General features: G+C 33.1%; 1 protein-coding gene across 1 annotated transcript in view; it reads left to right on the top strand.

The window, feature by feature from the left end:
* The window catches only part of CADM2 (cell adhesion molecule 2), a 400,219-nt gene that overhangs the window by 276,884 nt on the left and 110,146 nt on the right, over positions 1-13,189 (top strand). Inside the window, exon 6 of the mRNA XM_012644321.1 lies at positions 11,202-11,380. Coding sequence (XP_012499775.1) covers positions 11,202-11,380 — 179 coding nt within the window. The remainder of the gene's footprint in view (positions 1-11,201; positions 11,381-13,189) is intronic.

The raw sequence follows: 13,189 nt of genomic DNA, 5'->3' as shown, positions 1-13,189 counted from the left end.
ATAGTTTCTTTGGCTGTGCAGAAGCTTTTTAATTTGATCAGGTCCCATTTATTTATTTTGGTTGTTGCTGTGATTGTCTTTGGAGTCTTCTTCATAAATCCGTTGCCTAGGCCAATGTATAGAAGAATATTTGCAACGTTTTCCTCTAGAATTCTAATAGTTTCACTCCTTAGGTTTAAGTCTGTTTCCCACCGTGAGTTGATTTTTGTGAGAGGTGAAAGGTGTGGATCCTGGTTCAGTCTTCTACATGTGACTATCCAGTTTTCCCAGTACCATTTATTGAATAAGGATTCTTTTCCCCAGTGTATGTTTTTGTCTGCTTTGTCAAGATTAGGTGGCTATATGAGGATGGTTTTATATCTGGGTTCTCAGTCCCATTCCACTGGTCAATGTCCCTGTTCTTGTGCCAGTACCAAGTTGTTTTCATTATTATAGCCTTATAGTATAGTTTGAAGTCTGGTAGATTGATACCTCCCATATTGTTTTTATTGCCTAGGATTTCTTTTGCTATACAGGGTCTTCTCTGGTTTCATACAAAGCATAAAATTATTTTTTCTATGTCCATGAAAAATGATGTTGGTATTTTAATAGAAATTGCATTGAATCTGTAGATCACTTCGGGTAGTACAGACATTTTAACAATGTTGATTTTGCCCACATGATCCTCTCAATAGATGCAGAAAAAGCATTTGACAGAATTAAACACCCTTCTATGATAAGAACACTTAACATAATAGACATAGGCGGAGCTTACCTAAAAATGATACAAGCCATATATGACAAACCCACAGCCAACATCATACTGAATGGGGAAAAATTGAAAGCATTCCCACTTAGAACTGGAACCAGACAAGGTTGCCCACAATTTCCACTTCTATTCAACATAGTGCTGGAAGTCCTTGCTATAACAATTATACAAGAGAGCGGAATTAAGGACGTCCAAATGGGGGCAGAAGATATGAAACTCTCACTCTTTGCTGATGATATGATATTATATCTTGAAAACCCCAAGGATTCAACCAAGAGACTCCTGGAATTGATAAATGAATTCAGTAAAGTCTCAGGATACAAAATCAATACACACAAATCAGAGGCTTTCATATACGCCAATAATGGTCAAACTGAGAACCAAATCAAAGACTGAATACCCTTCACAATAGCAACAAAGAAAATAAAATACCTAGGAATATATTTAACTAAGGAGGTAAAAGACCTCTGCAGGGAGAACTATGAAACACTGAGGAAGGAAATACCAGAGGATGTAAACAGGTGGAAAACCATACCATGCTTGTGAGTTGGCAGAATCAACATTGTTAAAATATCTATTTTTTTTATAGTAGGTTACATCTTAGAAGCTTTGAAAATGTTTGCATTAAACACACCAATTATGATAAAGCTCGATATTGGGCAAATTAAAGGGAAAAAAATGTTAAATCTTTGTAACGTCAGTTCCTCCAAAACAATGTTTTTATAAAAGTATGTTCAAACTGAAGAGATCCTAGCTCCAGAAAACAAAATTGAGTACCAATAAGAATGTTCTGTTTAATAATGCATAAAAGTTTGGTCCATTGAAAAGGATTTTATCCAAATGATTAAAATATAACTTAAAATTTTAACTTTTAAATTTTGATTGTCATTAGCCTTTATTTATATGGAACATTTAATTCTCCAGCTACCAGACAAATGATGTACACTTTACTATTACTTTCCCAAGACCATTGGTTTTAACATGAGAAAAGAAACAAATCATGGAGCACAAGCAGTTCTATAATGGTGACACAGTATTTAGCATAAGTATTAAATCTTACAAGGTTAATGAGCGCTCTTTTATAGTGGTGGAAGTCATGGGTCCTAAAATAACTATTATATGGAAAACAGGGCCCCATAATTGCAACATGTCCTTGAACTGAATGGTTTCCAGGCTTCTGATTGGTTAGAATGCTTGTAGATACATTTTATATGGTATCAAATTGTTCTTACGACGTACACAGGTTGATAAAGTGTAAGATTCTGAGACATTAAAACTTCCAAGTTCTTGATTTAAAAAGAAAAACAAAAATAGGAAAAATTTCCAAAGTTTACCTTAGTCAAAAGAGAATTACAGGAGCTAATAAGTTTCAAATAAGTCGAAAAAAAATTTCTTAAGAATTATCATTGTTAAATGTATTATAGAGATTTTATGCTTAATATCCACACACGCAGGGACTTATTGCTTGGATGAAGGAATGGATGCTTACTCTAGATTTTTTGATCTTTTAACCAGGAATTAGTATTCTGTGTTTACTGAAGAAAAGAAATGTTAAATATAGATTAGGCATGGATAATTATTTTTGCTTCAGCAGAAAGTCCTTGAGAGATTAGCTTAAGCATTTGTCACAATCTTAAATATTTTTCCTTCAGTGAAAAAATCTGTCAGTCCTTCAGTATCATTGCAATTTCATCTTTTCTAGGGATAATCTTTTATTTGTTGTGCCATAAATTGGTAGGAATTATACAGTTTGTAGTATGACTGCTTTGTTTTTCAAAACTGTTAAAATAATCATCGATGAACACTACCTTATCAACAAAACGTGCTCCAGGATTTTACAGGCACTCTAAAAAATGCCATTATTTTGAAGTCTTCTAAAGAGCACTTACCTCTTGCATAGGTTATTTCCTGTTTCAACTGCAAGCTTCTAAACTTGGAGGAAAGAAGTGCCTTAGAAAATCAGAATCAAGTAGCATATGCTGAGACTGATTAGGATAGAAGAAGTCCATTTCTTATTTGCTATTTAGGTTTTAAATCTAAAGGGGAGGTTAATATTGATGTTATTGTCCTTTGTAAATCTAACAATCTAACTCTTAATTTAATGACACTCCTTCTACTTGACACTACACTAGTGCCATGGTTGATTTTAGGAATTTACATGAGTAGATAAACTCAGAATCAGAGTTCTAATTTTCAATTTAAGGGAATAAGTAGGCTTGAATTTTCCACTTTAAACTGACTTCAGTTATTACTGCATTAAAACGTCTTCAGCCCTATCAGACAGAAGTACTGGTGGTAATGTTTGAGTGGAGACTTTTATTGTTGAGACTTTCAAAAGGCATCTTTGAGATTCTTAAACTACAAATAGAAAAAGAAATAGTTCATTGTTTTTTATAAAAACAATTGTGCAGAAATGGGAAATGCTATATCTATGCTGAGCAAAGACTAATACATGATAATTATGAGGATAAAACAAGAAACTGAAGAACATAACTCAAAGACATTAAAACAGAAAAGAATGGAGGCCAATGAGAAGAAAACTAAGAAACCATCTTGTTCTTTCTCTCTCACACATATATAAAGACACCAAGACATACTTGTTAAATTAATCAATACAAGTAACTGCAACAGGCTAAAAGGATAAACACACACACACACACACACACACATATATATTTAAAAGAGAAGTTGTTTAAGAATTTCTTTTATCTGAGTGATTTTTTATGCTTCTCCTTCCTTTTTCTTTCTTCATTTACACTACTATTTCAGTACTAAATATTTCAATTGTTAGAACAGAGCCAAATTAAAAAAATGATGATATGAGCTATATTAAGGCACAGATTTTTGCCAGAAAAAAAACTATTTAAAATATTATGTTAAAGATTTATGCAAGGTAGAAATGTATAGATCTAATTATATATTCTTAATAACATTTATGAGGCATATTTCCACAAATTGGAAAAAAAGAAAACATTAACTATTCCAATAAACAGTAATAAAATTTACTTTGGCTTTAAAATTGCCTTTGTCATTGATCTTCATGTGCGAACTTGCATGATGACTTCAAGAACAGTGTTTAATAAAACAAATATCATTTACCGTCTCCTTATTTTTCTTTAGCTTGCTTTGATGATCTGCTAAAGGCACAGAGAAGATGGAACAGTTGGGCTTATTAGAGCTGGGAATTAGCCAGATAAGAAAAACGAATAGGGAAAGAGGGAAAAACAATATTGACTGCATTGTGAAACTGGTTAAAGAGAGAAGTAAGGTGGGGGAAGAGGGAATTAAAGAATAAAAGGAAATAGTGAGGGGCCAGACGCGGTGGCTCATGCCTGTAATCCTAGCACTCTGGGAGGCCGAGGCGGGTGGATCGGCTGAGCTCAGGAGTTCGAGACCAGCCTGAGCAAGAGCGAGACTCCGTCTCTACTAAAAAAAAAAATGGAAAGAAATTAGATGGACAACTAAAATATATGGAAAAAAATAACTGGGCATGGTGGCACATACCTGTAGTCCCAGCTACTCAAGAGGCTGAGGCAGGAGGATCGCTTGAGCCCAGGAGTTCGAGGTTGCTGTGAGCTAGGCTGATGCCACGGCACTCTAGCCTGGGCAACAGAGTGAGACTTTGTCTAAAAAAATAAATAAATAAATAGTGAGGATTAGGATTGGGGCATTTGATGATGTATAAGAGAATAGTGAGCTGAAAAGATGAGAGATTATAATCAGAAAAATGAGACTTTAAGGTAGTGACGTAACAATGTTTAGTGTGTGGTCATGTCTAAGGTGGAGTTAAAATAATTATTGGACATGAGGGGATGAGGGAACTGAGTAGTTAAGGTATTGGATGAGTTTTATAGGTAAACATTAAAGACAATTAATTTTGGAAGAGATCATTTCTTGCTCCTGTGACATTTTTCTCTTTTGATTTTTCTTAAAATTCTTAGACTTCATTGTCTTTATTATTTTCTAAGGAAAGGTATTCTAATATATTCAGTAATCTGCCATTTTGTTTTCTCTCTTGAGCTTGGATACGTGCTTGGTTCTCTCTAAAAGCAATTCTAGTCTTGCCCTCTGCCTGATTTCTAATTTCTCATTTCCTTATTGCTAGATTGAGATGTATTTCTTGGTTTTCTTCTAACACTTAAATTCAGCATGTCTAAAACTAAAATCATCAATTTTCTCTTTCAGTTATATTTCAATCTTTTTTCTGTTTTTGTTTGTTTGTTTGTTTGTTTCCTTGTTGTTGTTGTTGTTTGATTGGATGGATGGTTTTTGCCTTGCTGTTTTTCTTCTTAGGACTAAGGTCATTCCTATTACACAAATTGGAGACTCTAAAGAGAGTTTTTCCTTTCTCTTCCTTAACTCCATACATTTTTTGGCTCCAAACAAGTTTGTCCCAAGGCTTTTTTATTATCTATTATGTGCTCTCCTGAATTATTAGTCCAACTTCATGTAGGACCTTGTTACCTGTTTTCAGAACTGTACATGTGATTTCTTTATTGGATTTTTCTCCAGATATTTCGCATTAATATTCTTAAAGGAAACTCTGATCAGAAATACTCACTTCTCAAAAGCTAAAAGCAAATAATTTTATATTTAAAGAAAGTCTATATTTTTTAGCCTGGCACTGAAGATTCTCTATTACTTATTTTAAATGTACAGACTTTTCCACTATATACATATCCTAAACTTTCCTATTCCTTTGCTTTGGTTCAGCTTCTCTTTATGCCCAGAATATTTCCTACTACATTTCATTTTTTCTTTGATGTTAATAACACCATCAATATTCTGACCTAATACTAAAATAATACTTTTTCATGTTTAGTTTTTTGTCCTATAGATTTATCTTGGACTATGCTAGTTAGGAACATTTTGTTCCTCCTGTTCCTTTTTTTTTATTATTTCAGCATATTATGGGGTACAGATGTTTAGGTTACGTGTGTTGCCCTTGGTCCCCCCCCCAAGTCCGTGTTTCAAATATGTCCATCCTTCGGGTAGTGCGCATTGCACTCCTTGTGTATACAAATACCCGTCCCTCCTGTTCCTTTATACACAATTTAGACCTCAGGTTTTTGCTTCTGTTACTCCCAATTCAGTTATCATATTAAGTGCTTTTAACTGTACCTTTCCTTAATTTGTTATTTTTAGCCAGCATCAATTTTACTTATTAACCCTATTCTCTTTTCCTGACATTTACCAGGTTTAAATTAATTTATTCAACACTGTGGCCTCTGGAGGGCAAGAGTCCTACCCAGGGCTCTGGCTGCTATTGAATCGGTGTCTTCCATTTCTACTGGTCAAAATCCTACTGCAATTAAAGACAATAATCAAGAGTTATATATTTCATAAAGCCTGTTATAATGCCCCTAATATAGGTGATGAATCTTCATGATGTTTTAGAACACACTTATGCCATTTACCATGACCTGCCAAGTATTATGGTTGATGACATATAACTTATATAAACTACTAAAATATAATATCACAGAGCAAATATTCTATTTTCCTTATACCTTTCATAATCACTTGTTCAAAAACTTGCATAGATTTATTTATAGATAATTATTTGATAATTACATAAATGTATCAAGTACCTAGTCAAGATTATATAGGCACATTTTAACTAACAAAAAAGAAAGTTTATTGATCTTTTATCTGTCCTAAGATGTGAGTATAAGAATAGAACATTTTCTGCTAATTAAACCTATCGAGACTCATTGAAGACTACTCTACTATAAATGTTTCTGAAGTTTTAGGTTCCCTTGAGCATGTATCTATAAAGACTGTCAGACACATAAATGTTTCATTGATTATGTCTTAAAATGAGACTAATTGAGTGAATGATCCCATATACACTGTAAGGGTTAGAGGGACTGTTGCTATGGCATGCCCTCACAGAATAAATCTGATTAAGTTGGCTGATACTAAAATTTATTTGATGTTTTAAGAATTGCTCTCATAAAACATATGAAATCAATATCAAGAATAAAAGGAAAACAAATTTTTTTACAATTAAATTGCACAACAATCAAATCTGGGAATAAAACCACAGCTTGATGTATAATCCAAAGACCTAGAACAATATTTATATGACTTTGCATATATAGAGAATGTTATTTATAAACTGTTCAAAAACATCTCATTTGATCCTCAATAACAAAAAACACTATATGTTTTTAAAATTTGAATCAATCAATGCGATAAATAGTCCCACAAGTTATCATTTTCTCTTTCTTCTGGCATAACAACTATATCCTTAGCTTCCAATAGGTCATTAAAAATTTTATTTAGAATCAGTTTCACAATTTTAAGAACACCTCTCTATTCCTTGAGTTTGCTTTGTATTTATATTACAAAATTTTATTTCTTTATTTTTTTCTGGTTCTCAACAGCAATCACACACAATAAAAACTCCAGGATTCTCTCCTATTACCCTGGGAAGATGCTGCAAATAACCAAACAACTACACAAAGTCCCTTGAGTACAAACCATCAAAAGCCACTGGAGCTGGCTGATCAGAAAAGCAGGGGGTACACTGGAGGTTCCAGGAATATGCAAGTGAAGCATGGTTCACTTAAAATCCTACTACCTATCACACAATATCTGAAGTTGAAATGACCCCAAGCTCCCAGTGTGAGTTGATAACTCTTGGCTTTTGATACCTGGAATGGAGTCTGAGCAGGCCTGTACCAGTCACCTGAGGCCATGGACTCCAACAGCCTGAAACGTTAAAAACTACCAAGCAACCCCAACTTCTAATCTTTTTCCCCTACTCTTTTATTTACCTTCTTCCTTGATTATTTAGCGTGTTTTGGGCTTTGGTTTAAAAATGCAGTCTCAGTCTCCCAAATGAGCAAATGCCAAGGCTACAGTTCCCTCATGATCCTTCTTTCCTGAACTCAATAAACTTAATATTTTCTACTTTAACCCCAATTTAAAACCCATTTGTTGATTAATTTACATTTAATTTCTGTTCCTCTGTTTCTCTAAAAATATAACATAAGCACTCAGAGTTTTATGCACAGACTTGTCAGTATAATTTCTTGATTTAAAAGTCTTTGCTTAAAGCAGAAAAAGATCAAGATGTTTATGGAATTCACATCACCTTCTTTAATTTTCCAGTGAAAATATCACAGGAAATAGAAAAGGATTAGGTTTTTTTAAATCTCCCTGGTATTAAAACTTCAATCACATTTACCACCCACCTGTTGGACTTTAAACTAAAATAAAGCCAGTAGGCATCTTCATGTAGTTACACGGTACATAAGGCATGAAGTCACTAACTATAAATTCCTGTTTTGTCGTAAATTAAAGGAAATATAAGATACAAAGATTTCCAAAATTCATTCTTTTTCCTTTGAGCCAGAACCAGATGTTTACCTGAATGCTATTACAGTGACATTTTTTCTTTCATCTAGGAAAGTAAGTTTAATTTTTATAAGATAAATTTTAGTGTTAGAGCCCAACATATACCGTTCTTGTGAAGGGAAAGACAGTACAGGATCCAAAGGAGATATCACCATTTGGGAAAAGAAAGGTACTGGAGAGTGTTCCAAGTGCTGTATAGTGTTTCACTCCTGTTTACTTCTGCAAGAACACCAGGAAAATTCTTTTCCTAAGAAACCTGCGTTATCTATCTCACTTTTCCATAACTAAACTGCCTATTCTGTATTCTCCTCCAGCATAAGTTTGAAAGAGATGATGAGAGCTAAGAAGGCAAAGAAAGGTTCTATTCTCATCGATACCTAAGGAGTGAATGATCCCATATGCATTGGAAAACATAGGTGGACTGTCGCTGTGGCATACCCTCGCACAATAAATTCCCCAAAGACAAACTAAAGAGTTTCAGTGACAATTAGTAATTGGATTTGTATCTGGGTCAAGATATTAAAGAAACTGGTGATCCTAGAGAGTTGTGGCAATTCCTTTCAACATTAATTTATAAATAAGGAGTTGTAAAACACATTGGAGAACCTCTTATTAGATATGTACAAAACAAAACACTGAGTTAACCACCATTTAAAAAAAATCTGTTAGAATTAAAAACAACTTCACCAATACCTTAGCTTATATGGAAATAAAGACATAAGCTTATTTGGTTTCTCTTTATTTTTATTTTCTTTTCGTTTTCTGTTGCTCTAAGAAGAAACTTTTGTAAAAATGTCTTTAGGCACACAGAAAAATAAACATCCTTATAGTCCTATAGGTTTGATAGACAGAAACAAAATCAAATTTCATCTCATACGAAAGATTTGCAACTTCTAATTATTCGTGCTATTAAAAGGGAACTTTCTGAATTGACTCTTTTAATGTTCTCACTGTAGAGTTTCACAATGTTATCATCTCACCTCTGATATTATTTTCACTGTCCTGTTAACTCCTGGTGTCTAGGTCTTACTCTTTTTCATCCTATCACATAGAAACTGTAGACTGGAATCACTTTTAAAATGATCTTTGGATGCCTGAACAGCAGGGAAGATTGCTATTCATTTGCAGCAAGAAACTCAATCATTACTGCGTTCCAATTAGAGAAAGCCTAGGGGCCCTCTTTATTAAGATGAAACACAAATTGTATAAAGACTTGCTAAACCACTTAATATTTTTATGGTGATATTAAGGAGCTTGAACATTTTAAATACTAATTGGGAATACGTATAAGCTATACCATTTAGCCTAGGTGCATAGTAGGCTATGCCATCTAGATTTGTCTAAGTACATTTTGTGATGTTCACATAATGATAAAATCACCTCACAATACATTTCTCAGAACGTATCCCTGTAGTTAAGTAACGTGTGACTGTACAATTGTCCTAGGAGCTCTGTGTAAGGAAATGGGGTCAAAGACCAAATAATAGCAAAAAAAATTCTCCTAGCACCACTATCTATAAAGGTATCAGGAGCTCTTTGTCAAGAACTGAAGGCAGAGGCAAAATATATATTTATTATTATTTCACAATATCACACTCTCCAAGTGTTTTTAGTACTTAAACACTTGATGAGAAATTCCTTCATCACAGTGCCAATCTGTTTCTTTTGATATTCTTTCCAATATTTGTTATTAATTTTTCATAATTTTTATGTCTTTTACAAAATTTTGTCAGAAAAATGTTTTTCCTCTTAGAAATGATGCCATAACCATAGACATTACTTATCAAGACCTAAGTTTTAGTTGTATTCCTAATAATAGAACATAAATTCAGCATATCTATCAAATTGAACAAATAATTAAAGCTTTTGAGAAAATGCTTCTGTGTGATAAAATCATGCTTCAGTTAGAAAACTTGCATGTAGAAGTCTAGGAAAGTATTCATCATGTTAGAAAGCAGGAGGTAAGGGACAAAGCATCAACTGTGGAGTCAGACCGGGGTTTTAGTCTTCTCTGATCTATATTTTTACATGCAGTAAATTAACACATTGACTGCCATACTAGAAAAAATGTTTTTTTCCTTGGGGCCATGGTGTTTTATTATGAAAACAGAATCAAAACTTTGAAAACAAAACAATCCTTTCTAATTTAATGAAAAATGAAATTTATTGACTTCTAGTCATTTAATCCACCTTTTTAGAGTTAATTTGTCAATACTAATTGTAACCTTATTGTTACCACATCAAGTAAGATTTTTCACAAACCAGCTTCAGGGTTTTGCCCAGGTTTTGCTTCATGAGGCCCCGGGCTCAAAACTAGCATGAGTTAAATATAACTGACATGGCAGTTAGTGTGTTAAAAAATAATAATGATCAAAATGTTCTTTTGAGGATTATAGAAAATATATGTAAAGCACCTAAAATAACTAGTACTATCAGCATGTGGTTGTAGATATTAACAACTATTCCTGTCATTAATAATTATCAAAGATTGAAATTTTTGAAGAGAACTTATGCTTCATTTATCTTTTCTTTCCTGAAAGCATATTTTGAGATAGAGATTTCTTTTCAAGAGTTTTATTAAAGAACACTCTAAAGAAAACTCTTTAAGGGTATGGGAGAAACAGGCTGAGATAAAAGGGAGAAACTTCAAGGTGGTTTCAGGCAAAGCTATGCCACAGGGCGGATCCAAGTGCAAAGACGTAATTCCAGGTACCTCTAGAGAAATCTTTCTCCAGTAGCCCAAGGACTGTCCTCCAACATGAGATGTGAGCCATTAGTAGCAGGGTCTGGGCCACAGGACCTGGTCAGGGCACCAGCGGTGACTGCTACATTGACTCAACAAATTATTAATAGTTCCTTAATACATATCTACTTAATTAAGGAAAATAAAATTAAATTATATTTGTCATACCTCTAACTCTTTTGAATGAGTGCATAATGGTTCTTGTGGTATCTTATAGAAGTTAACATACGGTTATGCACAAAATAGGTGTTAAATATTACTATTTTAAGTTGCTCGATTTACTTAATTTTCAAATATGTAATATTTCTTATTTTTCCTATTTGTATGCATGCTTCAATCCAATAGGCCAGAACCTGTTTTGTGGACAAAGGATGGAGGAGAATTACCAGATCCTGACCGAATGGTTGTGAGTGGTAGGGAGCTAAACATTCTTTTCCTGAACAAAACGGATAATGGTACATATCGATGTGAAGCAACAAACACCATTGGCCAAAGCAGTGCAGAGTATGTTCTCATTGTGCACGGTAAGTACCTTTTTGAAAACATTATATGTAAAAGGATGAAAAATTATTTAAATGTATCAAAATCTTTAGAATAATAAACAAAATTAAACAGGTTTTCTTTTTCTTTCAGAAGGACTTCTCGTAAGTATCCCCAAGATTTAAAATTAAATATGCCAGTCAGACTGATAAAATAAAATTACAACATGAACTAAAAATAAAAATCATTTTTGGGAAAAGTTTTTTCTATTATAAATGATTTTATTAGATTTTAGTGGTGACCAGTAAATTATATTAATGATTGTTTTTCAATTTTACAAATAAATGCTTTAAATTATAATCTAGAATCATGAAAATTATATTTCCCTAAAGCTAATTTTGATTGTGTTATCATAAAAATATACTTTATAATTGCTATAACTGATTTCTGAAAGAATGATAGTATGTCATTGGGATCTAACAGAAGCATATAGTATTAATGATAACTGCATTAACTTCTTATGAATTAAAATTTAAAATTTCTACAGACTTTTTTTTCTGGACTGCATTTATCTTACAATTTGAGTAAATATAATAAAATGGCAGAAAGAAATACTAGCAACCAAGGGTGAATAAAATCTCTGTTTTTCCCAACTGCCAAAAGCCACAATGGGTTGTTAATAAGGTAGTTTTAACATATTGTCAGATGGAGGTGACCTTTTATGAGATCGATATATACTTCAATAAATAAAATTAGGCAGGTTTCTTTATTGCAGTACTTCTCAGAGTTTATTTTATATGCCAGGGTGCATTGTGAATATCCAAGAGAAAGAACCATTAGAGAACGTAACAATTTCTTCATCTATCTCACCAAGAAAAACTTTTCTGAGACAAGTATTGTATTCTACATAATATTACAGTATGCTAAATGAGTATTGTAGAAAACACAATGCTATATTTAATAAATCCATTGGGGCTTTGGGAACATGGAGAGAGCATGTTTATTTGATATTTTCCCCATGAATTCAATTATAGAATACTGTAAATGCATGGATTAGTTCTATACCTTTCCAAAAAAGATTGTTGGGGGTGAAGTCTAATTTTTTTGTAAAAAGATTTAATTTTAGAAAACAATCTGATTAGTGTTATTTTTCCTAGATATTTATTTCGTTACTATGCAGGCCAAAATTGACCAAAAAGTAATACATTAAATCAATATGCTGTTTTCCTATTTTCAAATTCCTTTAGTGTATAAGATCTCTCAATTCTTAATACCACTTTGCTGTGGTAGGCAAATCAAGGTTCCCAGTGAATAAACTGTCCACATAAAATATCTTGAAAATAGTAGAGCTAAGAGTTTAATTTCTATCACCTCATAGATTATGCAAAATTCAACTTTAGGAAAGATTGGCCTAATCAAATTAGACTGACAAATTGGAATCAAATGTGGTAAACCCCTGTAGACAAAACCTGCCAGCCTTACTGCCACAGGGAATGTAACACCCCTGGGTATGTCAAGAAGAGAGGTTAGATCCTTGGAAGAGGACCTAAGAGTAGATTTCAGTTCATGCTGCCTGGATGTTTAGATCATACAGTCATGTAAACAAAGGATAGTCTATCCGAGTTATTCTTAATTTTCTAAGTTCTCTCACCTAACAGTTTCTGAGAACCTGGGGACATGTTGTATAGTGTGTAATATTGTGTCAAAAGCAATATGATATAAAAATATAGAGAATTAGAAGGGAAGTCACAGAAGAAAAATATAGTTGGATGAAAGTATATCATTTTTTAAAGTAATTCAAGTAGGGAAAATTCATATGTTTTCCCAGTGTTTACAAGCTAGCCAACAGCATG

The sequence above is a fragment of the Propithecus coquereli genome, unplaced genomic scaffold (genome assembly GCF_000956105.1).
Source record: "Propithecus coquereli isolate 6110/MARCELLA unplaced genomic scaffold, Pcoq_1.0 Scaffold21, whole genome shotgun sequence".
NCBI classification, from domain to species: Eukaryota; Metazoa; Chordata; class Mammalia; order Primates; family Indriidae; genus Propithecus; species Propithecus coquereli.
This window is presented reverse-complemented; position numbering and strand designations above follow the sequence as displayed.